This window comes from Ischnura elegans, chromosome 2, assembly GCF_921293095.1.
Source record: "Ischnura elegans chromosome 2, ioIscEleg1.1, whole genome shotgun sequence".
In the NCBI taxonomy this organism is placed as follows: Eukaryota; Metazoa; Arthropoda; class Insecta; order Odonata; family Coenagrionidae; genus Ischnura; species Ischnura elegans.
In genome coordinates this window covers 82,917,612-82,944,658 of record NC_060247.1, presented here as the reverse complement: position 1 = coordinate 82,944,658, position 27,047 = coordinate 82,917,612, and the positions used below count along the sequence as shown (strand labels likewise).

The 27,047-nt window shown below is 38.4% G+C and overlaps 3 protein-coding genes across 3 annotated transcripts in view; 1 reads left to right on the top strand and 2 right to left on the bottom strand.

Moving 5' to 3' along the window:
- The window catches only part of LOC124154067 (proline-, glutamic acid- and leucine-rich protein 1), a 635,207-nt gene that overhangs the window by 78,393 nt on the left and 529,767 nt on the right, over window positions 1-27,047 (bottom strand). The window lies entirely within an intron of this gene.
- Window positions 3,298-4,033, bottom strand: LOC124154068. Its single transcript, XM_046527569.1, has 3 exons — window positions 3,900-4,033; window positions 3,712-3,783; window positions 3,298-3,546 (listed from the first exon to the last, which is right to left on the bottom strand). Exons 1-3 carry the CDS (start codon window positions 3,967-3,969, stop codon window positions 3,371-3,373), a joined length of 318 nt encoding a protein of 105 aa, XP_046383525.1. The 5' UTR covers window positions 3,970-4,033; the 3' UTR covers window positions 3,298-3,370.
- Window positions 4,319-5,668, top strand: LOC124154069. Its single transcript, XM_046527570.1, has 3 exons — window positions 4,319-4,441; window positions 5,183-5,254; window positions 5,420-5,668. Exons 1-3 carry the CDS (start codon window positions 4,372-4,374, stop codon window positions 5,593-5,595), a joined length of 318 nt encoding a protein of 105 aa, XP_046383526.1. The 5' UTR covers window positions 4,319-4,371; the 3' UTR covers window positions 5,596-5,668.

Genomic DNA, 27,047 nt, shown 5'->3' with positions numbered 1-27,047 from the left:
GAATAGAAACTCACACTCACTAAATAACTAAATTTTCGGTGGCATTACCACCTTCCTCGGAGTTAGGTAAAAGACTGTAGGTAGAGGGTAAAGGATAGCTGAGGGAAGGGGAAATAGAGGGGAGGCAGGGTCCAAAGAGGGGGGGAAAGAAGTGGGTTGAGGCAATTAAGGGATTAGCGGTGGATGTTTAAGCCGGGAGGAAGAAATGCTTTGAATAGCCAAATGTAACTTAATTCAATAGAATTAAGTTTGAGTGGGTGGTCTGTGGGGGGAAGGGAGGCTAAAACTGAAACATTGTAATATATAAATTCAGTGGTAAGGAAAGAAAGGGATATGAAACAGAAAAAGGACGAGGACAATGGTGCTGTGGTGGATGGAAAAAGCCAGAAATCAGAGGGTAAATATGCGGCCTGACTGGGACACGAACCCAGAACCTCCTGGTTGCCGGCCAGGTGCTCTACCAGTTGCGCTACCAGGACGCTTAGATTTACCATGATTTCGGCGGGGGTTTATGCACAGTAAACTCCCTTTGATTTGGCCCACAAGAGTAACCAATAGATGGCACTGGGGAAGCTCACCACTCACCAACAGAAGGAATGGACGAGGACACAAGGATGAAAGGAAAGATACACACTCACACGATAGCAGGAAAGAGACAGGAATATGCGTTTCGGGGCACGCTGAGCCCAAGTGAAATAAGTCAATATGGCCGATACACTACTTCATTCATTCACACGGCGCCTTAAGCGCAAACATACATATAAATTCAGTGGTAAGGAAAGAAAGGGATAGGAACATGGAACAGAAAATGGACGAGGACAATGTTGCTGTGGTGGATGGAAAAAGCCAGAAATCAGAGGGTAAAAATGCGGCCTGACTGGGACGTAAATATATATTCCTGTAAATATATATTCCTACAGGGTGGGGAAAAATTTGGCCACGAGATTGAATAGGCGATGATAGTAGAAACCAAAATTACCCCTGTTGTTTAGGTCTCAACGCATAATGTGACGCACCCGGTAAACAAAGTTCACCCTAACCACCCAGTTAACATTCATGTTGTGCGCATTTTTTTGTGTTGTGGGAGTAGTGTTGTATTTGTGTGAGCAGAAACTTAAAACAAATGATTGCTTCGAACTTAGCAAGTAGAGTTTTATATTTTTTTAAACATTTTTCAGGATTTTTTGTTTCATTTTTTATTGCAAGTAGAAGTTTATTTTATAACGAATACGTAACACTTCTGAACTACAGAAACTTTGTGCTAAGCGCTCCGATTGGCCGCGAGTTTGCCCTGTTAACGAATGCTCTGGACAACTCATGACTTCGAATGTCGTAGACCACTGTGTTATCCGGCAACAGGACAAGCTCGCAACCAATCGGAAGGCTTAGCTCAAAGCTTTTGTAGCTTAAAAATGGTGAGTTTTCGTTCCAAACGTTATCAGTAATTTAAAACTTTGAGTGCCATGGACGTAATACTACGTCCTGCTAATCCTTCTGAGGATTGCCATGGACGTAATATTACGTCTTTCCATTTATTTGGCCTTGTATGCGTGAAGCCGTAATATTTCGCCCATGGTACTTTTCCAGTATACTGCTTAGGGGTTATAGTTTTCTTCAAAAATCAACTGGTCGATTGAAAAAGAGTTCACTTTACGTCTTGAGGACGAAGAGTCCTCTGTAGCTACCGGCATCCTCATCTTAGGCCACTTAGTGTGAAAATTCTTTGGGCCAACTGCTTGTTCGTTGAGGGTGCATTGACCCTTTTTGTCATCCAGCATTTTAAATGCTTTGCTTGGAACGATGCTTTTTTTATGATTTCCATGGTTTGAATAGTTCAAATTGAGCGTATTAAAAATTTATTATGCATGCTATGGCGGTACATCATATGTTGAATTTTTTTATTTTTTAAACACAGGTATTCATTGTTAGATTATATATTTAAAATTTAGCAATAAATGTTTTTCAACTCATTCACAAAGAATGCAAATTCCATTTTTATTGAAATGCACATCGATATAAATATATTTTTGATGCTAACGTTTTAAAAAATGTACTAATATAGTAAAAATGGCTGGATTTTTCAGTAAAGCATTAAAGTTAGCAGCCGGCACTCAAAGTGTTAGCTAATCGATGCAAGCCATTTGTATAAACATACATAATTGTATAAATACACGTTTAGTACTTTTTTCTCCATGCGATGTTATTCAGTAACATACGATTTCTTTAAATTTTTATTTTTATAACTTTTTAGGGTACTCTCGGCGTAGAAGTAAGTTTGAAGGTAGAGAAGAACATTTAAAGATCGCCAGTGAAATATCATATTCTGTGTTCACCTATTGAGGGATAATAAGAGACGGAACGCTTGCTGTGTTGATGGGTGCTGGTTTAGAGGACTTAGTGTAATATTTGCGGCCGCGATATGATCCGGTAGATATAGTGCATTTTATGGCTTCATATATAAATGTCTACGCATATAATGGTAAAGTTGGTGATGAAGTGGAAGAGAAGGATTAAAAGACAAGAGGCAAACGAGTTACTTGAAGAGAGAAGGCTATTTAGGGAGACGTCGTGAGACTAAGAAAGGGAATTTATCGTCAACATATCTACAGGTACAGGTGTATGGTAAAGTAGGGTCTTTTGAGGGTAATCCTTAAAGAAATTTTATTCAATCACGCAAAGCAAAAGATTTGTGTAAGAAAGCCTAAACCTAGCCCGAAAAGACATGCCGACACATCCCGGTAGTTTTTTTTTTTAAAGAGAAGGCATTGAGGATTAGAACAAATAGGAGAAATCAAAAACAGATACGGCGCTGGGCATTTAAAATGATGATCCTAGTCAGAGGCATAAATTGAAAGAAGCGATTCACTCGAATATGGAATAGAGGTATAAATATACTCTTACATCCTTGGTGTCAATGATATTAAAATAATTGGGACGGGATGGAGGGAAATAGATTTGAGCTTAGAAAGAAAGTAATGGGAGGCTATGACGTCTGATGGTAGAGGCTTAAAGAAAAATGGAGAAAGGCATCTACGAATACATTGATACGTTCCATTGGAGAGTTTCGTCAGGATACGTTTAGAGGGATTAGGTTTTTTTTATGAGTAGTAAGAATGATATTGGTAAATGGCAAAGATATGTGAGACGGTGAAAGAAGGTAATGCTCGACTGGCTTAGACCCTAAAAGGGACCATATATTTTCCGAACGGCGTTCAATTCGCTCTTGAAATCAGAGTTCAGGCCTCACAGTTAAGGTGATGTAGACCGTTAGTTAAATTTATAAATAAAAAAATGAAATTACTTTTTAAGATTTTTAATCGGGTATCATTAGACATTGACACAATGTGGGCCTTTATGGACCATTATGAATTCAGTTCTGAACATTGATTTGAGTTCCGCTTCCTTTACGCTTCTTTTTATTATTGGCACCAGCGTCCCGTGCAGCACGTTCATTAGTTTCGTCATCAGTGTCGCGCCCATTGAAAACCTCTTCATTATCTTCATATACCCCTCTTCTTGCCTCTTCGATAATACCTTCTGCCATCCCTTAAGAAAAGATCGAGAATGTTTTACTGCATCAAATATTGATAAGGCGTGGAAATTATTTATACATATATATACCATTTAATATTAATACCACAAGATCCCTTTTTAGTATTGGTAGACGATAACATTTCAATTATTCCGTATCGGCTATATAGAAAATCTTACCATCAAAAGCTTTATGGTGAGCACGTGTAATGGCTGGATCTTTGACGGGAGCGGCGTCGGTCAGTCCTCGGTCTGTTTAAAAAGGATAACATTGACTCAGATTTCATGCGAAATTCGGCAATGTATTAAGAAAAAAGGTTGATATGGATGAACATTCCGCAGTTAAATGTGTATATATAGCAACTCACCCGATGGGAAAAAGTTGATGCCGATGACCAAGATTCCTACGAGGAGGAAGACTTTTGCGTTGACAACCATCTTGTTCGCAACACGGAATACACTTTCGCTTGATCTTGAAGATCGAAGGCGAGGAGCACTGTGAAAGCTCTCGGCTTATATTCGCTGAGGATCACCGTAGGCCCATATCGCCCACGTTGACGACTTTTTGTCCTCAATGTGATCCCGTGATTTCGGTGATTCATCGGCGTGCGATTTATTGGTTATCTAAACGGCAGCAAACTAACTACCGGAAATGAGCGTCATGATCAGCACGGCGATGAATCACCGAAATCACGTGATCATATTGAGGACAGAAAGTCATCAGCGTGGGCGACATAGGTGAACGGTGATCCCCATCGCATATAAGCCGAGACCTTTCACAGAGCTCCTCGCTTTCTATCTTCGAGATCAAGCGAAAGTGTATTCCGTGTCGCAGACAAGATGGTGGTCAACGCAAAAGTCTTCCTCCTCGTTGGAATCTTGGTCATCGGAATCAACTTTTTCCAATTGGGTGAGTTGCTATACATCAAAATTTAAATGCGGAATGTTTCTCCATCTCATTCCTAGACCTTTTTACAAAGTATCTTCTTCAAAGATTGTTTTATTTTTTTTAATCCATCAACTGCACAAGTAACAACCAGTTTTGGACCATTCAAAAATTCAAATTTACTCCCTTTGGAAAAGTGCCGCAACTAGCCCTATATGCATTTCTTCTTGTTGTCTTGTCCTCCTTAATACATGAAGAATAGATATAACGCAAATTGCACTAAACTTCTTTTCCTTTGCCTTAAGTTTTTCTCGATATGATTTTCTTTCATTCAATTTGTGTCCGTTACATACAAACTCAAAATAGGTATTAGCAAAGCGGGTTCTATAAATGGAGATTGGCTAGTTTGAGTCGTACTTCATTTGCTGCGTTTGAGTTTTTTAATACGAAAATCATTAAAAAAGTGAATTTAAAGTTTGTGATTTAGGCCAATGTTTTGTATGGTGGGATAGATATGGAGGAATATTGAAAAAATGGAAAACCATGAAATATGTTAAAACAAATTGAATTGGTTTTATATGTATCAATTTTTTAATTGGAAAATAACTGTTAGTGTATGGAATAATGTAAGAAATGCGTATTATTTACTATATGAGCCATTCATTCAAAACTGTTTCTAGTGTCAAATTGAAAACTTAATTTTTTTTACTAATTTACTGTCAAATTTCGCATGAAATCTGAGTCAATATTATCCTTTTTAAACAGGACGAGGACTGACCGACGCCGCTCCCGTCAAAGATCCAGCCATTACACGTGCTCACCATAAAGCTTTTGATGGTAAGATTTTCTATATAGCCGATACGGAATAATTGAAATGTTATCGTCTACCAATACTAAAAAGGGATCTTGTGGTATTAATATTAAATGGTATATATATGTATAAATAATTTCCACGCCTTATCAATATTTGATGCAGTAAAACATTCTCGATCTTTTCTTAAGGGATGGCAGAAGGTATTATCGAAGAGGCAAGAAGAGGGGTATATGAAGATAATGAAGAGGTTTTCAATGGGCGCGACACTGATGACGAGACTAATGAACGTGCTGCACGGGACGCTGGTGCCAATAATAAAAAGAAGCGTAAAAGAAGCGGAACTCAAATCAATGTTCAGAACTGAATTCATAATGGTCCATAAAGGCCCACATTGTGTCAATGTCTAATGATACCCGATTAAAAATCTTAAAAAGTAATTTCATTTTTTTATTTATAAATTTAACTAACGGTCTACATCACCTTAACTGTGAGGCCTGAACTCTGATTTCAAGAGCGAATTGAACGCCGTTCGGAAAATATATGGTCCCTTTTAGGGTCTAAGCCAGTCGAGCATTACCTTCTTTCACCGTCTCACATATCTTTGCCATTTACCAATATCATTCTTACTACTCATAAAAAAAACCTAATCCCTCTAAACGTATCCTGACGAAACTCTCCAATGGAACGTATCAATGTATTCGTAGATGCCTTTCTCCATTTTTCGTTAAGTCTCTTCCATCATACGTCATAGCCTCCCATTTCTTTCTTTCTAAGCTCAAATCTATTTCCCTCCATCCCTTCCCAATTATCTAACTATCATCGACACCAAGGATGTAAGAGTATTTTATACCCCTATTCCATATTCGAGTGAATCGCTTCTTCGGGTTTCCATGTCGTGCTTAGAATTTCAAAAGACCTTCAGCCAATCGGACGACACCTGAGCCGTATTGTTGTCTTCGGTAAACGGTCGATCCAGTTCAGTGTGAAATTGAACTTCGGTAAAGTAACACAGCCTTGAGGATGGAAGACAAGTCGTCTTCCGAAACGTCGGCTTGCATAAAAGCTCTAACCTGGATGCAAACCCGAGAAATATTTGTCAGAAGTATTCACCAGGAAAAAATTAAATCGTTTATTATTATATATAGATATTAATAACATTGTTGTCCATCTCATTAAGGCACAAAGCTGAAGACATTACATTCTAAATTAGAGCTTTTTATAGGGAATTTTTCGTGTCGGCCACGACTTGAATTTTTTCCAATCAAGAGTAGTTAGTTCTGGAAAACCAATTCTTAGGCAAAAATTGAAGCTGAAAATAGCAAAAAAGGTACGGGGTTTTCTGTAATCAAAGTTTAAATCGCTAATTAGACTGACGTGATATGTGTGAATCCCCGTTACACGTGAAATCATACCTGCCAACTCGAACATCGCCAAGTGATTCCGCAGCGAATTGATTAGCGTACTAAATTTTTATCAAACAGAGCCAAATAAAAAAATGTACGGTATTGAACGGCATCATATTGAGCTTTCAACAAAGCCCATTCTCATTTCGTTCGGCTTCAATTAATTGGCACGTGACGCTTTGAATGCCGTCTGTCATTCGTCGACGGAAAACACGGTCGGTAGGACTAAACTACTTTTTATTCCAGAGAGAGGTAAAAGCGTGAGAGAAGCAGCTCGTTTCCTTGACAAGTAATAAATCACTTCTAGTCTAAAAGCTGCTCTGGGCAGTTCTACGCACTGTGCCGTCGGCCAACGCTTGACGTCGAGCACTAGATGCGAATGTGCTGGCGCTCACAAAAAGCTTGAAACCGTGCAGGGTTAGCGATAAGACGATTAATGAAGGTGAGTCAAAACTGCACTAAAAAGAGGTAAAAGAATTAATGTTTCGTTTAATCAGGACTCAATTTTAAATTACTTTCTCTCTGATTGATTTCAGTGCTAACGTTGGAAAAATATCAACGCCTAGTATTAATGACGCATTCACATGGAAAGTGACTGAGAATAAAGAGTTAAAATATGGAAGGGAACATCTTACTTACAACGGTACATTTACAATACTAATTCCCATAGTTATTGTGTATATATCCGCGATTTTGTTTTCTTTTTTTCGGCAAGAAAAGAAATAAATTACAATATTAGGAGTCACGAAATTTTGTTGAAAAAAAAGTAGGGAAAATATATTTTATACATATAATCAACCTTAATATACAATTTTCAGATCCACCAATTTCAGCAGATGTTTCAGTATACCACAAAAATATTAGTTATAGTTTATACAGGCACACAAATGCATTCTGATACCATATTGAGTTAAAAGTAGTCATAATAAAATTGTAAACAAACTCAAAGAGTATATTGTTACCAGAATCAAAGCTTAAACAACATAGTCTTCAAATGAAAATTAAAATTTTGACGCTTTTAAAAAGGAATGTTTCTATCGCCAAGTTCATTCACCCATGCAGCTTCTTGAATGAACAAGTGTTAGAAAAAGCCCCAAAAACAAGGTTTGCTAAAAAAAGAGGCATGAAGAGATTTTTACCTAAAAACATGAAAATAAGATCTTCATTAAAATGTATGCGTAGGAGGAAAAAACCAACCAAAAGAGAGGAGGAGAGGATGCATTTCAAAGTCTTTGCTCGCAGATGGATATCTGCCTTTACGGGTGTTATTCATAGGATATCTCAGTAAAGGCTCACATTCATTACTCGTATAATGAGCGAATATTATGAAAAATGAGTAAAACAGCTCAATCTGTAAAAAAGAAATAAAATGCAATGTAGCAAGGTTTGCTTGACTTAAGAGTGGAAGTTACTCAAAGCAAATTATAAACAGGATAGTATAAAATTCTCCTCGGGAAATAAGTATCATTGCACAACAGCTGAAATGGAAGACAATTAATCATAGCATCTCCACCAAAATTATGAAAAATACCAGAACTATCATAGAAATCAGTTAGTTTTGATGAAACCGGTACGAAATTATTGCTGCAGGACTTATATTATGCGAAACAATCCGGAAAAACATAAGCCCAAGTAAAGAATACAGACTGTTACAATTTTTTGCCTGATGATGTTGATTACTCATTGAAACCCGGGTCGCGCTCTTATAAAATAAGTGGTATAAGTAACTGTTTATATCCAGGAAATGTTACAATTTTTACCGTCAACGCCTCTTAAAAATTATCATGGAGAAAATAACTAATATATATTTGATAATATATTTGGCTTAATATATATGATTATTGAATTAGTTTAGAGAAATGAGCAAAACTGATGTCGTTGCTATGAATATTTTTTTTCAGTCCATTACTCTCCAATGTTTTGTCATTTCAGTCGCTCATTAACTTTCAAGCGAAGGAGTAATCTATAGTACTACCCAATAAATTATAATCTCTAACGCAAAACCGAACTGTTATTAATTTAAAAAATTATGATATTTTCGTGTGGAAGCATATTTAATGGTGAATACTACAACGATAATTTTTCAGTCATGATAGCCGGGGAATAAATCAACACCTATGACTCGTATGTGACATGCCTTTACGTACATGGCTTATGAATATTCACCTAAACATAAGCTAAACCTATTACGACACGCAACCAAAAATATCACGCAGTAATTTTCAACGGGGAGATGAGGCTAAAATCAACCAAAACCGACCATTATTCATTCTAGAGGGGTACATTCTCAGTTGTAAAAGTAGTAAAATTAGTCAAAAACATCAATATTCAGAAGAAAAACTGCCAACGAACAATTACGGCGTCTCATAAGTAGAATAACATGAATAGTATCATTTGGTGAGATTTGATCACATTAAAAATATTTATCTAGTAATGTTAATTGCAGTGCTTTTATTGTTAATTAGTTGTGAGATATTAAATGAAAATGAAAGAAAGATAAGGTTTTCGAAATGCTAGCTGCGCAAAAGGCCAATGACTTGCTTCATAAACCTGATATATGCAGTATATTCACGGAATGCATAAAGCCACTCCCCTCATGGCATCTATGACTCCCACAGAGACACGCGTAATTAAAGGACAGGGCCCAAAAACCGCCCGTCAAGCACACTTAAACTGTGGCACCGCAGTCGAGGCAAATTTCGACGCAGTGGCGGGGAGAGAGGGGGGGGGGGGAATGCCAGAGGAGGAGGAACTTTGCGTTACAGCACGCGGAAGAAACGTGCCGCAAAATTAAAAAAAAAATGAACGCACTCAGCATTAAAAGTGCATCCTGCGGTAACTGGCCGGTTTAGTGGGTGACGCGAGGTGAGGGAAATGATGACTCTGACGGAAAAAAATGAACAGCGGGAAGCGGCCACTCCCTCGCCGCAGCGCGGCAGGAACAGAGTCCGCCAACTGCAAGTCTGAAGGGGATACAACCGTCCCAATTACCGGTACAGGTAGGAAAAAACTAGCGACTGGCTCCATCTTTTTTCAAATCCCGCTCCACTACCATGCAGCACGTAGCATGCCTATCAACAATTTCACGAGCTATACAGTCGATCCGGCTAAGGTTGTTCATGATTGATAGAGGGGTTGAGTAAAGCTAAGTTGATAGAAACTTAACTCAGCTAGGTGTAATCATGAAATCAAACACTTGAAAAGAGCCGATACTGGCTTATAGCATCTATAAAAAGCCGTTTCTGTAAATGGTCAGATAAAAAAGGGTTGATTATTCTATGGAAGCAGTAGGTTACACCAACGAGGATTTTTAAAGCATGGTAATATTGTTGTGTGTTGATATTTTCCATAGCTACCATTTCTAAAATATTATATTTCTAGTATTCTCCGTTTAAAAAGTCTCAACAACCAATCATTTAAAAGTTTCAAGTTAATTTTTGGACAAAATGATTGGATGGAATTAATACTATCGACAGCCGTTTGAGCTATTCAAAGCTCCCTAAAATTTATTTCAAGATTGAGGAATGGTCTGAGATTTGATCGACGGTATATTCCGCTGATAATTATGGGGGAATATTAATTCAAATTACACCAGCCAAAGCTGTTAACGAGTAATACAGCGTGATTGCCAGGTCGGCATGAACAACACCTACTTCTAAGAAAAACAAAAGGATCCCACACAGAAAGGCAACGGAGCACTTGCAAAAGGAACTTAAAGAAAGGTAACTATGAAAAATTCCAAAGATTTATGTCCAAGTAACGTTTTAGGGAAAGGCGAAGATGTGGGTCGTAAATGATGGAGAGCTATTCGTTGAGCGGCGTGTGAAGTCAGTCACCAGGCCTTTCCCTTTTCTTCTATCAACTCCGACCGTCACGATTTTACTAAGGAGTACGGTAAACATTGATAACTCAGACCAGTGAGAGTAACTTGAGCCCAAGGCAAGAAATAGTCCACATCACATACAAGAGATTGAAGTAAATTATTCGACACCTGGTTAAATGATTTTGGGTCTCCTTCAGCTTGAGGTTGCTTGAATTCGCAGTATAATCTACCTTTCACATAGAGCTTAATTATCTTCAATTCGCTCAAAAAACCAAGGTTTTCCATACTTGTCATTGAGAGACCGCCCAGTAGTTGATCGTGTTTGCAATACTGATTTTCATATATTTCCCAGTCAATGGTGTTCAAATTTTCAAGAAATTCGAACATAATTGCTTATCGGGAATTACTCACAATTCCAACTTTCTTATACACACATGAGATACGATTCGTTAGCAAATAGAATATAAATTTCCATTTTATTAAGCAAAATTTTTAAGGCAATTGACTCTTTTGCTGCAAATAAAGTTTTTTATGCCAGTGAAGTTTACTTTGCGTTTTTCTACTCAAGTGAAATTTAGTTTTAAATACGGGCCTTTAGTATATGTCATGATGCATTTCTTACTTCTTTTTCTCAATAAAACATGAAAATGCTAAAAATCAATGAATTTTGTATTTTCAATCCACTTAGTAAGTACCTTTAACTTAACTCTCGAATTTAACCTATAAATTTTTTATGTAAAAAACTTGAGCTTTAATGCAAAAATAATGCCATATTTGGATTCAGGAGGCCAATTACACCTAGTTTGATATCGAAAACTTCGGGAAAAAACACGGTGTGTGCCAGTGTTATTTTTAAAAATTGCAAAATGGTGGAGATATTCAGTTAGTGAAATCGAAAGTAACATCAACTTTTCACTATTTGAAAGAAAGTGATGCATGCGTAAAATGGTAAATAAGTAATTTTATAAAATCAACCGTGGCACAGGAAGCCCTTAAAGATCTATAAAATACTGAATAATGTCAAGGTGCTTCAAAGGTCAAAGTTTATTGCATGCTAATATTTTTTACATTCAATTATATAACCCAGCCAATGTTGCAGGCATTGCACGACCCTTTAAGAGTTGAGTAAAACACGTATGCAAATGACTCCCTCCCCAACCCTGGGCAGGGCGAGCAGGCTCTGGGGTTCGGAACGGAATGAAGTAAGTTCAGGGCACAATCCAACTGTTAAAGTGGCGCGCTGGATTCCTTGAAAAGTCTCTGTGACATCTCCCTTTCATTGATCGCCGCGTTTCTCACCCCACCACTCTCAAGAACGAAACCCTGCATGCAGTTGGTACCAACATACAAAAAACAAAATTATCCCTCACATTTCATCCAACCTTTCCTACCAAAAGCGACGCGAATCACACGCAGGTAGAAAAAAGGAGTTATAAAAAGTGCACCACGCGGAAAAGAAAAGAAGGAATACGTGTGGATAAACTATTTTTTTCGCTCACCGCTCTAACGCGAGAATTTAAAGAAAAATCCGGAGAAAAAAATGGTAAGCCGGATAGAATAGGGAGGCGGACGGAAAGTAAGTAGGAGTAAACCGGTAACAAAGAGAATTGAGCTTCAGTGAAAGCAAAAGGACGTGGATAAGCGGGTAATGAATATATACACACAAACGGCGCCGTTCAAAGCTGAATTAGAGGGGGAAAAACACGTCACAACGTTCGCACCGCACTTGTAAAACGACCAGTCCACGGTTCTGTTTTGCCCTCAACAAGCTCACCGGACGTTCTCGCTTAGGCCTCTCTCGTTGTTATGTTGTCCCGTACGTAATTGGCAACGGCGCTCGCAAAAAGAAATTAAAGAACGTGCAGAAAAGAATGAAAAAAGTTTGAAAGGAAAAAGGCTTGTGAAAGACGTTTACGTGGACTTAGTATCTCTCTTTCCCTTCGTGACTTCACCGTGCTCCGCTCGCATTTTTTATTGGCCTTTTTTGTGCATATCCTCCCTTTTTCTCCTCTTTATCTTCCTCCTTTCCTCTCTTTAACTGGTGAAGGTAAAAATAAAATGGTTCGGATTAATTAAAACCAGTACGGACGGCTCACCTGTCTGAATGCAGTGCTCACTGATTCGTGTGATTTCGTGCGAATGCGAAGCAAGACGTGAAAGTGGCCGCGGTGATGGCATCGGGATCGCCACCTCGGAGTCGAGCGTTAATTTCCACTGATACTGGAAATATTCGAGTTGCTGCCGAACGGAGGCCGAATGCGATACACAGCTGAAATACCAAGCTAACAAAAATTTAAATGAATGATAAATAACCTAAACACTTTGAAATTATCCATTCTGAATTTGTAATTTTAGGGCGCATCTGGAAATACCAGTAAGTTTAATTGCTAAGTTAAAAAATGCCGATGCAAGAAGCCAATGGTGCTGTTTTCGGTGGTACAGGAATGAATCAGTAAATAAATTATGTTAACCATAGCGATTTTCTTTATTTATTAATACAACGAGTCTGTACCTGGTCTGTTTTGCCTAACATATTTGAAATCTCCTCATTTAAAGGTTTAAAAACAATAGTCGTCTAATTTTTTTCCTTTGCAAGTTAAATCAACTTGGAAACTCAAGCATAAATAAATTTCTCATTGGGTATACATCCAACCAGTGTTAATAAGAACTAGGATTTTTTTTGTTAATATATGCAAGGTAGTATTTAAAAGTACTTTTTCTCAATTGCATAGTAATGTTTTAGTTACAATGCATAGAATATTATACTGAGTAGTCGTCCACACTCTATTCACAAAGTCCGACTCCCTCGTAATGCCATTCTCGAGAATCTATTCGATGAAGCCTACCTCGAGGGTGTACCAAGGATCAAAACTAGGGGGGGGGGGGGCAATTCATGGTTGTTCAAGTTGTAACATTTAAGCATAGAAAAGGTGAATGAAACCAACATTTTAAGAAAACTATAACAGCGCTTTATTAGTTTTTAAAATTATTTGCTTGTAAAAAAAATTATTTAAGTTACATGTCTTCTACAAATATCATTTTTAGCTGGTTTTAATGAAAATTTGTTGAAATTTTTCGTTTCAATCCAGTCCTGATTTTCCTTAAAGACATTTGCGAGTTTTTTCTTCTACGGGGTTGGGGCAGCTACCCCCTCCTGCCGCTCGCTGGGTACGCCCATGGCCTACCTCGATCTCTGCTGGAGCTTGAGCTATCATCGTCTCCTTGAACTGCTTGGACGGACTCACCACCTACTCCCGATAACAGAGCGTCTAGGATGAAGGCGGGGAGTCACAGGCCAGTATGGATGGACTAAATTGACGCCGGGCGAGCCGATTAAGAGCGCCACTGGACCAAAGCGGAAATACATTCCCCCAACACCTCTCGTGAATGGGAGGGATCTCCTCTTCCCCAGTTTCCATTTTCTCATCTGCCATGAAATAGCTTTATCGAACGCCTTTATCCAATCGATCGCGGCTCTTCCGTTTTTTTATTATTTTTTTTATCGCCGTAACACTTGTTCCGCATCAGAATATCCCCACAACTTCCCAGGCCTTTCCTTCTCCAATCCCATTTGCTTTTCTTTCCCTCTGCGAACACACAAAATGTAACCCTCGCCGTACATCCGCACTGAATTATTTTCAATTCTGCTGCGCCGGGACCTCGTAAATCGTTCCCTCGGCCCTTCCTGGGGGGGTCACCGCCACAGACAGGATTCACGCGGTCTTAATCCCCCGCGGTCAAATCCTCCCGGACTTTTCGCATTGCGTGCGAACCACGTGAAGCACATCTTCGGATTGCATTTTTTTCTAGAATTCGTGGGAAAAATTTTGTTTCCCGACCTGGTCTAATTGTGGTGGATCACAAAATGGCACGCAAATATTTCATTCTATTTTTATGGTGCACAGCTCCGTATTTAAAGAAACGTAGATGATGGCTGAGGTAGTATTTCATGGCCCATAATATCCATCAACTTTTCCCGGGATTTTCCTTTCATTTTGCCTTTATTTCCTAGTTCAACCTGATTACGTTCATTTCTACAGCAATTATCTCCGTCCACACTTCCTTAAAACCGTAACAGTCTTAACCGTAAAACCATAACTTAAAACTTCGTCCGTAACTGTATTTTGCTTTCCATTGGCCATCTTTATATCCTTCAGCAAACTTTTATATGCTTTACCAATGTTTCCTTATTTCACCTCGTAAAATTAATTATTGTTCAACTATTCATAAGTAATGTATATCATTAAAATCTAAACAAATATCTATAAATATAATCTCATTTACTGAATTCTTCGTTACTTCACATTCCCTGTATTAATGATCTCCTCTAATCCCCAAACCGCAAGGTTCATAAACCATGAATTAATTTCGAGAATTTACTAAATTTTACAATTAGAAACTTAATAAATAAATGTTGTCAACAGAGAGAAAGTCTGCATTGCAGTTACCGCAGTAAACGTTTTTATTTAAATATTGTTTATTAAAAGTTAAAATCATTCACGCACTAATAACCTATGCCAATTATTGAATCACATTAATATTTCTCGTTGACTTAAGGTTATAATGTATTTAAATGAGATACTGGTCGGGTAGAGGTAAGGTAATAACCTAGCCAAGAAAAAAATAAACTCAAACAGCTACATAGCTGAACTACAAGCTGTTTAACGGTTAATCACATTACTTGATTTAATGCACATCTTTGAATAGCTCTTTGTAACGGTACGAAAATTCGCTAATTTAACACAAAATTTTGGACGTCTCATTCCATCAATTTGAGGATCCCCTTCGTCATACGTCATATGCCTTGTAAGCTGGCTTGAGGTATAATCGTGCGGTGCATAAAAGTTCAAGCCACCGGTACAATAAAATTTATAACCACTTTTCAAAAATGCTGTCACACGCAAATACATGGTGAGACAAAACTCGAAAAAACACGGCATGAAACACGTAGATTAAACGCTTAAGTTCCCATAAACATTCGAATATCCCGTTTCTCATGCCTTCACGAGGAGGTTTTTCAGCAAAGAAACGTAGATCATGGCCTCACAAAAGCGTGAATAGAGGGATTTAAATGAACTGAAGACAAAAGACTAATCACCGAAGCCGCTTTCAACCCATTCCTTTTTCCATACTTCTAACGAAAGTAACCTAGAGTTTTATGTCTTTATTGCCATAAACGGCAATACATGAGAAATTAATGCATGGTTTATGAACATTGCGCTTTTGGGATTAGAAGAGATCATTAACACAGGGAGTGTGAAGTAACGAAGAATTGAGTAAATGGTATTATATTTACAGACATAAAAGTTGCTTAGATTTAAATGCTATACATTACATATGAAGAGTTGTAGAGTATTTTATTTTAAGAGGTGAAATAAGGAAACATCGGTAAAGCATATAAAAGTTAGGATATGAAGATGGCCAAAGATGGAAAGCAAAATACAGTTACTGACGAAGTTTTAAGTTGTGGTTTTACGGTTAAGACTGTTACGGTTTTAAGGAAGTGTGGATGGAGATAATTGTTGCTGAAATGAAGGTAACAAGGTTGAACTAGGAAATAAAGACAAAATGAAAGGAAAATCCTGGGAAAAGTAGATGGATATTATGGGCCGTGAAATACTACCTCAGCCATTATATTCATTCCTCCATACTAATATACGTAATATAAATCGTGTCAGGAAACCAATTCGCCTCTCCATTTCCCGAAGAGAAAAGAATGAAAACGCAAATAATTAGCATTGAGGAGAACTAACAATAAGTCTCGGCGCAACAATATGATTGCCTTGTCTCAGTTCGTTGTGATTAATTATAAACCGGTAGTATAAATACAAAAAATTCGTTGCGCAGCGTCTACTAAGTGCACTGTGAAGGAGGGTAAAAGACACGATGAATAAAAAATTATGAGGCATATCTCGGGGAAAAGGATGCCGGGTGCAGTAAAATTTTTTAACTTTATCATGTATAGTTGTATTTCTTGCATGTATTCTCATTTTTTCCAAGAAATACATAGATATGATGGGCCAGAAAATAATTGGCACTTCGATAATCCAACGTGCGGTTAGCCTAAATACTTGGAAAAAATACTTTCGGAGGAGAAAAAAGTGAAGAATAAATTTATTTCACAGTAAGCCCTGAAAATTTTGCTTCTTTCCAAATTATTCTGCTGGAAGCGATTAATTGCTCCAAAAGGCAACATATCCCTATGAGGTATTAACTTTTTATATTTCCAATACATTCTGTATTTTACATGTATGCATTCACTCATAACAATTGGGTTGTTTGAAGTCTCGATAATAATCACATGGGATCTAGATAAAAAGTTCGGTATTATGAATAATTTCCCAGGTTAATGACGATTTTGGTTTATTGAACCTAATAATAATTAATCAATTTTGCTCGCTCCATTTTACAATAATTGAAAGGTATCGAACAAAGCCAAATATTCTTCTTTTTGTCAATACTCGGGTACCATTATCTATTCCTATCTGCTTTAAATTATATGCTTCATTGTTTCGTTGCCATCCACATTTTCACAGTTGAATGCGTCGGAGGAATCCAAACCAGAATATTCACTGCGGTCTCTGAGGTCATTCAACTTCAAGTTAAACAAAGGAGATGCCTCTCTAAACTTCTCCTATAAAAAGAATGAAGCACGAACATCTTTTTTTACCAACTTCACATGCTAAATGCTCAATAATATTTTATGACTGATCCATTTAATCCAATTTCTTGGAACCAGGAGCCATTTGAAAATAATATTGTTCACCTAGTATTTGACTGAGCTTTTTATTCATAGCTTTAGCTTTTTCATCATCTACAATAGTGGAAATGTTCTGCGTGACATAGAAAATAAACGAGCATTTAGCAGTACCATTATTAATTTAATATTTAAAGCCCCACTTACATGGCTGTTAACCATACCTTTACACGTGAAGAATAGCTATTTATAAATATATAAATGAGAATGAGCGTGGAAATACTCTTATCCAATTGACAGGCACAGTCCATTCGCAAGGGACTAAGACCACAAACAATCATCTCTAAATACGATTACGATAATATGCACGACCACAGACAAAGCTTTTCTCGGAAAGAAGAGCTTTTATCCATTTCCAACTGTTAATGATCATACTTTTGAAATCGAGTGATAAAAAAGTTTAGAAGGCATTCTTTACACTACTAATATTCCGTTCAATTCGTTAACGATTTCAATGACCACGCGAAAATTTTTTTTTGCAGTTACCTTACAGAAAACGCATGCTATTGATGCAAATAAATGGTAATAAAATTACTTTTTTCTTTTAAGTTTCATACTGAAAATTAGTTTCCGATCTAATAAATCAAATTAATAAATTTTTAACTATTACTCGACTCCTTCCCAAGTTGTTACAAGTTATCTCCGCTGTAGGCATGGAAGTAGTATCTAACGTGGGAAAACTATTGTAGAAAAGGGGATGAAGAGAGAGGCTTAACAGATATGGCTGGGATTAAATACGAAATAGCCATGAATACTATAATCCAGATACTCAGCAATCATTTGCATTACATTTGAATTCAATTATTCAAATTATAGCGTCAAAAAGACCCTTTAGTTTATCCACCATCTATTCACAATATTTCTCCATTATTGGCAAATATTGGAAATGAATATATGTCACCACTTGTCACTATGAATATTCTAAGAAAAAGTTGATAAAATTACAAAATATAATGAAAAATTATCATCAGAACATTAAAGATCGAATATGGTTCATATTTTTTCATGGTAAGGTTGGTGTACCTTAGTAAATGATTTTAAAACGGGCAATATGCATACTTAAGATTTATTAAGTACGTTTAGGCAAATTTTCCAAAATTCCCACAACTCCTTTTTTCACATTGCACAACTTCGGCCATCCATGTGGACTCCTGACTCTTACTTCACTTCGCGATTTTAACATTTTGGAGTCTAATTAAACCACAGTCAATAACCTAGTGCTCCGGAGTTTCCTTTTGACTTACGTGCGAGAGTATTTGACCGAGATTTAATTCTGCTGACGCCTGTTGAATCGGAGGATAGTGTCGTGTTCCAGGTGTTGGCCGGCTGCCTGGGATCCATTTCAGAGATTGCAACCTTGTACATCACTCCCATGACCTATTCTGACCCAGCAAAATAGAACTTCATCTTCGCTCATATCAGGAGTGAAGCATTTGATGCAATCCGGGTGTCATTAATATTATTCTCGTGCTAGCATCACATCTAGACAAAACATATCTCTAGGTTAAGTGCTCCATAAGTAATGAGTTACGAAGTATGTGACTCTCCAAACCTTTCATGACGACATATACTAACGCAAATGCTGACCATGAATGGCTGCACTGCGTTTACTTAGGTAATGGAGACAAATATGCAAGGATATTCTAGGAAAGCAGGCGCATGCAAGTAAAATTTACAGCTGAAATATGGTGCTTCACCTATGAAGGTACAGTAATTACAAATGGCATAAATATGCGCTGAAATAAAATATCATACATATTGAATACTAGACCAAAATTGTCCGATATTTAAAGAAATTTAGGAGATTTTCTCTAAAATAAAGTATACAAATGCGCGTAATACCTAATAGAGAAACAAAAACACTTGCAGACTAATTCCGCGGTATCCGCAGAAAGTGCACATGTTCTATTGATTCGAATTCCATAGTTGCCTTGATCAGTTAACGTATACTCTCAACAGTAAAGAAAAAAATATAATTTTTAACTTATGCGGTCATTTGCTATTTTGCGTCGTTTGGATTCATAACACCGATCAGAAGGTTTTCTCGCCCCTTTCTTGAGTGGGCGATTTCCTAAAAATTTTTTTTCCAGTATGTGTCAAATCCAATATGCTTAAGTTTTACCCATGCTTGTTTATTCATATGTTTTTACTTTAGAAAAATTTTGTTTTTTTTTCAATCATCACTTTTTTGTTAAAGAATAAGCGTGTGTTTCTTTTGTATTAATATTCCTTCGTTTAAATTTAAGAGTAACTTGACAGCGCAATCTTCCACTAATATTTAATGTATGAAGAAGCGATTTTTAGTCCAAGTCTTGCTCAATTAAGGCGTATTATTATTATTATTTCATGAAACTGAGGGAAAATAAAGCTTAGAGAAAAGTACTTATGATGAGTTCCTAATCTCTGATACTTATCGCACACAGCCATCTGTGCTTTAGATTTGACGTGATTCCTGGAAAAGTTTCACTCAAGGATTTTTTTTATTTATTCAAAGCTATTTATATTTTCGAAAGTTGTACACCACATTTCTGAATTGTAAAGCTATTCAACGGACCTACAGACCTGTACAAAAGATGAAAGAAGTCTTTAGGCAAGCCACACGGCTATTACTTAGTTACCAAAATAATAATTTCGTCTTTATTCATTCCTTTTTGGAATTCATGCAGGACTCATAATGAATCTATATGGTTCTTTCTTATGATTAATTCAATGTGCACACACATACATGTATGCCCTGAATGTCAGGAAATCCACCCAGGTGGGATTCGAAGCCGCAAACCCATAGTTTAGCAGGCAAGGACCGCCACTGTGACCAGCGAGGGATGCCATCACACCTACTTTATACCGCGAGAATACTGTTACTACAATGAAACAGAGTGACGAGTCTTCCTTAACCTAGAGTTTCACTTGAATCTGGAGCGGAGCGCGACTTCGTACGCTCCACTTCACAGCCTACATTCTCAAGTGCGAGGCGTGGACAGTTGAATTAAAGAGCATGGCCTCCGTGTGAACTTTGAAAAAAAAAATACATTTCCGCCACCCCACCAGGCCATATTTTTTCGCGCGAGTGGAAAAATGGCGGAGAGATAAGCGCACGCACAGGGTTAGGATGTGACGGTCGGCCGTGAGGCTGGCCCGGGTTCCGCGAATATAAAAAAAATCGTCTGAGAGAGAATAAACTTCACTCGCACCTCTTCCCATGTCAACCCTCTAGTGCGCGTGCGCGGCTCTTACGTTCATTTTTAATGGTCGCGTGGTTTATTTATTTGTGCCCGCGATCGTTGCCCTCCGAATGCTAGCACAAAGCATCAAACACCCCCGGCCGCAGCAGTCTTCGTCCGGGCAGTTTGTGTTTGAATCGCTTCCACCCTTCCTCCGAGCCTTTATACAGTATTTATGCGTGCGCAGGGACCTTTTGTGTAGGACTCATACGCGGCTAACTCTCAAAGTATTAGCGGGTGAAAACATTTCGAGCTCGGTCTGGTGGAGCTCTTTGTGAACTGCTGTTTACGCCGCGAATTTGGAGCGGAAATTGTTTCCCAGAAGGATTTAAACGAGGATTGGTAATTCAATTAGTACTCGGCGTTCAGCAGACCGTACCAATTGCAGTAAAATTAAAAACTTGTGAAGAAATATAGCATGGGGACGGGGTGAGTGAAGCCTTGAGGTTCCTTCAAAAGACTAATTCTCATAAATTAAATACAATAATTCAGTGATGGGGTGTAAATCTTTCTATAATGTAAATATAAATAAAATTTCGTGGAATCACTCCAAAGCTAACATAATTTTGTACTGTTTGCGATAGATAGATTAGATTAGATATGTCTTGCTATCAATTAACTCGTCGCTCTATTATCCCTGGATTTTATTGAAAAAAGCAATGATTTAGATAAAAAAATTCGAAGTGTAAGTATTTAAATGACTAAATACACAAAAATACAATTTTCATCGATTCTTGAGGACAGGAAGAAGCATTAGCATAAAACAGTAATTAGTTTCATACTCGTATATTCCAAAATTTTATTCAAGTTCACATAATATTGCACACGGAAAATGATCCAATAGCGTGAGATTTGGTTAAAATAAAAAAGCAAATTTTATATTAATACGGCACAATGGGTACCTGAAAGTTTTGCATGGTAAGAAGAAAAGAAATGATGTGCAGTATCCCTGCAATTTGAAGAAGCCGTTTCACATGTAAATAAGTGATACTTCACGATTTTGTACATTTCAAATGCGTACAATGACCCATGGACCTGTGCAACGGACTGTGAAGCAAGGGAACGTAAAACAAAAATATAAACTGCTCCGCACGAACGTTCCGGAAATGCTAAGTCCGAAAAAAATCCATGTAGGTACGTATCTACAATGGTGGAAACAGATGTGGGCGTAAACTCTACACAAACGCGCAACACTTATCCTTACAAGAGCCGCGCGCTATTCGACGATAACAGATGCGCTGGCTGGATATGGTCGCGACAGGACGCGAGGGGCTATTATGATGATATGTTGGGGCATTTGCGCGTCAAATTCGGGAGATAAGTGCGCCCTACCAGCAGGGGCGTCGCAGAGTGGGCCATTTGCACTCAGAAGGAGAGAGACGAAGGGGTGGGTGTATGTATATACGGACACACGGCACACACGGTAGGTCACAAGGGAATGTGACCTTCTCCTCCTGTGGTGCTCACGATTGGAAGGGGTCTGGAATGTCCGGCACAGATGCACGGAAGCGTGGGCGTGACGTGCTCCGAAATCACGGCAAAGCCATGAATCAAGAAACGGCTGCACGAATGCCCTCACGAGACGGACTCAAGGAGGATGGGGGATCAAGGGGTCCCCCCAAAGGACGCCAACTCCCCCAGGGATGCGGTAGAACTAGTACGGCGGCATTCTGCCCCGATATTTCAAAATATACACTGCACGAAACCTTTCCACAATGAACCTCTATATAACTTAGAACACCCTTAATTAATGTACTGCAATATTATGAGGAATACATACAATTTGTTATTGGTGTTTGAATTTGATGCTATTGAAATTTTATTTAAAAATGTAGATGAAATTGTTTTACAACATGAATGTGTAAAGTAAATCAATAAAATAATTCTGCTCTATGCTTACTGCAGTAAAATCTGCACCATGTATATCAATCTAATATTTCATTATTTTCCTCATGGACTTTTTCACGGTATTCGGTTAATCGACAAAGGTTTCGATCTTAGGGGTAACCTAGAGCTTCCGTATTTATATGTCATCCTAATAATTGTACATGTATGAGATAATTAAAATTATTAATGTTACTACTCTTATAAATCTATGTTTATATATTCCGTCTCATTGGTTATCTAAGACGATAACTTGTTAACAATGATTGACTATTGTGGTCCCTGGCAAGCATTAACAGTTTGACTGAAACTGAAGATATCCCCGGGACGTGAACCTCTGACTGATATTCCAGTGGATTGATACGCCCTCATGAGACAGAGATAAAGAGGATGGGGGAGCAAAGGGTACCCCGACGACATCAACCCCCACGGGGACACGATAGAACTACGTACGGCAGCATGCTGCCCTGGCATTTCAAAATAGATGTAAACTGCAGCCAAACTTTTTCAAAATGAACCTCACCATAACGTTGAATGTCCTGTAGCGTCAGGGACCTTCCATTGAAAATGTATCACTGGATAAAGATGCTTAACCTTACATAATGATAAAACTTCTCTCAATATATATCTATCGCCTAGTACACTTCACTCATGAAACATTTTTTCATTAAATAGTTATACTTTTGTATTTTATTGCATGATCTTATTTTAGTCTCTTATTGTACTGACATTTTATTCACAAAATGTACATTTTTGATACGTGTCGTATTTAATGGCATATTTATAGTGTACAAAAACTCAATGATTTCTTTTTTATTAGCATTTCATTTCAATTTAAGGATTCCAAACTGGTGTCATACACTGAAAGTAAGTGAAGCTACTTCATTTTTTGTTACCAAAGTTGTAAATTTTAGACATTTGGTGAAAGAAATTTGCCACGATCATAATTATTACATGGGCAGGATACTTTTTCTCACCATCCATTCTCTAATTTCATGAGACGTTTTAATTTTTGATTTTTGAAGAGGGCTTTCTACAAAAAGAAGAATCTTCTTACAGCTGAAAATACCAGCATAGAAGTAAGGAAACAATTCATCAGATGCTACATATGGAGTATGTTTCTCTATGGAAGCGAGGCTTGGACGTTGACAGCAGCAGAGAAGTCAAGAGTGGAAGCATTCGAAATGTGGTGCTACCGAAGAATGATGAAGATAAAATGGATTGACCGTGTGAGTAACCAGGAAGTGCTAAGGAGAGTAGGAAAAACGAGAGCCTCCTAAAAACATTAAGCAGAAGAAGGGACAACTTAGTTGGCCACATTTTGAGGCACGATGGTCTGATGAAGACAATCGTTGAAGGACAAGTGGAAGGGAAAAAGGGCAAGGGACGGCCCCGAATGAGTTATATAGGACAGGTTATTAAGGATGTAAAAGAGAATAAATATGTAGCTATGAAGAGATTAGCGGATAAGAGAGAGAAATGGAGAGCTGCGTCAAACCAATCTTAGGATTGTTGACTAATCTACATCTACATCTACATCTACATAATACCCCGCAAGCCGCCTAAAAGGCGTGTGGCAGGGGGTGTTAGGACACCAGCCGTTTACAGCTATTAAAAAAAAAAAAAAAGAAGAAGTGCTCTAACGAGGTTGGGACAAGCGTTTATTAAAGTCCTTTATTGTTCGGGGGAAAAACGAATTCTTATATCTATCCGTTCGGCTAAAAATCTCTCTTAATTTATCGCTTCTGTCGGACCTGGAAATATAGTGTGGCTCTAAGATTATGTTCTCTGTGTCGCTCTTAAATATATCCATTCTCAATTGCTCAAGCAATCTAAGCCTAGCGCGCAGCCTCCGAGTCTCCAACGGCTCCCAGCCTAATTCGCTTAACATCTGGGTAACACTGTCTGTACGCCCGTAGCGGTTTTTGACGAAACGCGCAGCCTTCCTTTGTATCTTATTCAGCTCGCGGATTAAGTCTTTCTGCACTGGATCCCATACACTCGCTGCATATTCAAGGTGCGGTCGGACGAGAGCGAAATAGCACCTTTCTTTTACTTTCTCATCCGAAAATCTTCCCACAATACGCTTGACGAATCCTAATTTCTTCAGGGCTATGCCGCAAATATTCTTTATATGAGTTCCCCACGTGAGGTTCGAGGTTATCGTAACTCCCAGGTACTTCACTTCGTCTGTTGCCTTTATGTTAATGCCATCCACTGCATAAACATTGTTAGTGTTGGACGAATTCCGCAAAAAATGTACCGCCATGCATTTGCTCAGATTAAGTTAGAGTCCCCACTCTTGACTCCACAAATGAACGTTGTTTAAGTCCGATGATAGATTTCCATAGTCAGAGTGATCACTAATTTCGCGATAGATGACAGCGTCGTCAGCAAATAAACGTATTTTACTGCTAATGCGGGGGCAGAGGTATTTTACTGCTAATGATGATGATGAGAAAAATTTCCTTTGAAAGAGCTCGGATTAGGATATTCTATACTCCTACCTGGTTTAAACATAAAAGCCTAAGGTCAGAAATGTAGCAGTTGACCCACTAAACTACCTCACGGCCTTCCTTTGACAAAATACCAAAATAATTAGATCGGGCGCTGGCATGCGACTAGATGGGAATCCTCGGCGCCTCTCCAGACTTCCTCCCACCGCTACACCGAGTTATCCGAAGCTTTCGTCGGGAGCTTGCGAGTGCGGCCTGAGCCCCAAGCCCTATTAAGCCCTCGGGGCCCACTCCAGGGGCTTTGAGCCGGCTACATGGCATCGCTGCGGGAAAGGTTTGAGGGCGAGGCTCGGTCAGAGTGGCAACCTCAGTCGGTGCTCGGTCAAGGGTACGTAACAAGGGTACGTATGCAGGGTTTCGCTCAGGGTCGTGATTGAATAGTATGGGTGGAGTAGGCACAAAAGGAAAAAAATATACTGAAGTTGATACACAAGTAAAAATTCTTACACGTGGCATAAGTCAAGGGGTTAAGTGAAAAATAAGCGTAAATCCATTACATACTATAAAAATCACCTCCAACCTCTCAATTGATTATACAAATGTTCGGGGTGAACGAGACGAGATACGAAAAAAATCACGGAATCAACCCCCACTAAAATCATATGAAGGCCTAGGAAAACTGACGAAACAATAAATTTCGAATCAATGGCAGTGCTGATAACTGTTTACATGCCTCTACTCTTTGGAGGGATTTGGGGGTCAAAAAAATCGATTTTTAAAATGTAATTTTTCGAATCTAGAGCAATAGACCTCTAAAGACCGCAGGCCTTTTTGCCGAGGTTTGGGGGGGGGGGGGGCAGCGGATATAAATACCCCAGGGAGCCAAAGAGATTACACTTGTTAAGAACTTGGCTGCGAAGCAACCCGTATCCGCGGCATGATATCACGTGAATTTCAAATTATGCCACTATCACTATAATATGTTGAATAAATATTTTCAAAACCAAATATAAATCAAAATAAGGAGAAATCACGTCCTAAAAGCATCATGTTTAATTTCATCACATGTCTTTCTTATCAGATTTAATATTCAATCAATAAATAGCGTCGAAAATATTGCTGGGCCAAATAATTCGACGGGCAATAACAAACAGCAAACATTTATTACGATTGCGTGAATCGCCACCAGGTCAGAAACTGGATTGCAACTCGGAATCCCGAGAACTCTTCATGCAATCAATGCGCCGGAAAAGTACCAAAAATTTCTGTTTATTATGACTGTATCCAAATAATATCAATCTTAAATGCAAAGAAGCAAGAATGAATTAAACAGATAATCATAATGACCTTTCGCATCAATATCATAGAAGTAGCAAGGTGTAGGATTTAAAAAGAGACGTGGGAGCATCTTTTACGGCGCTAATTTATTTTAATTCCACTAAAATCGTATTTCATAATGGATTGTGACGCCTAAAGATTTTATCTTTATCCACTAGACTTGAAATGCCCAGCGGCACCGCAAACACCCACCAAGCAACCAACGAAATTCTGTGCTAACTGCTCGGCCGGTTAGCATCGGCATTAGTTTCCTGAATAGCCGAACATTTGATGAACACATTGACAGCAGAAAGAGAGGAGCCGCATCAATAGGGAGGAGGGTATTCTGATCGAGTGCCCGGGATGGGTGGAGGGCAAACGTTGACCATTCGCTTTCATTCCGACCACCCCACCGTTGAGAGTCCACTGGGCCACGCCGGTACGAGTGGGAGGGAAGGGGTCGGAGAACCGCTCCTCTTCCTATCCACGACAGGCACTCGGGAAAAGGGGGCGCTCATTGGACGCTTAAGGTTTGACGATTGACTAAACGATTGACAGATAGGGAAGAAAAAGGGGTTAGGCTGAAGTCAGGTTGACAGAAACTTAATAGCACGTTAAGTGGCGTAAGTTTCTCGGAAGAGAATTTGATAAGATAATTGGAAAAATAATTTCAACTTAAAGCAACAAAGCGGCGTAACTCAGTCTGGCGTACACAAGGTTCAGGAAACATTCACCAATTCGTTGATTCAAACCAAGGTTTTTCGGATTAGTAAGGGTAGGGATTCAAGAACAATTAATTATGCATTAAGTATGTATTCACGAGCACATTCAGGACTACAAAGTCCTTAGAGTTAAATTTGGTAGACAGGCACATTTGTGTTTACTAAGTAGAATTCCTACCCAGTCGGGATTTTCCGAATTCTATATATTTCTAATCCGGATCAGGATTATATTT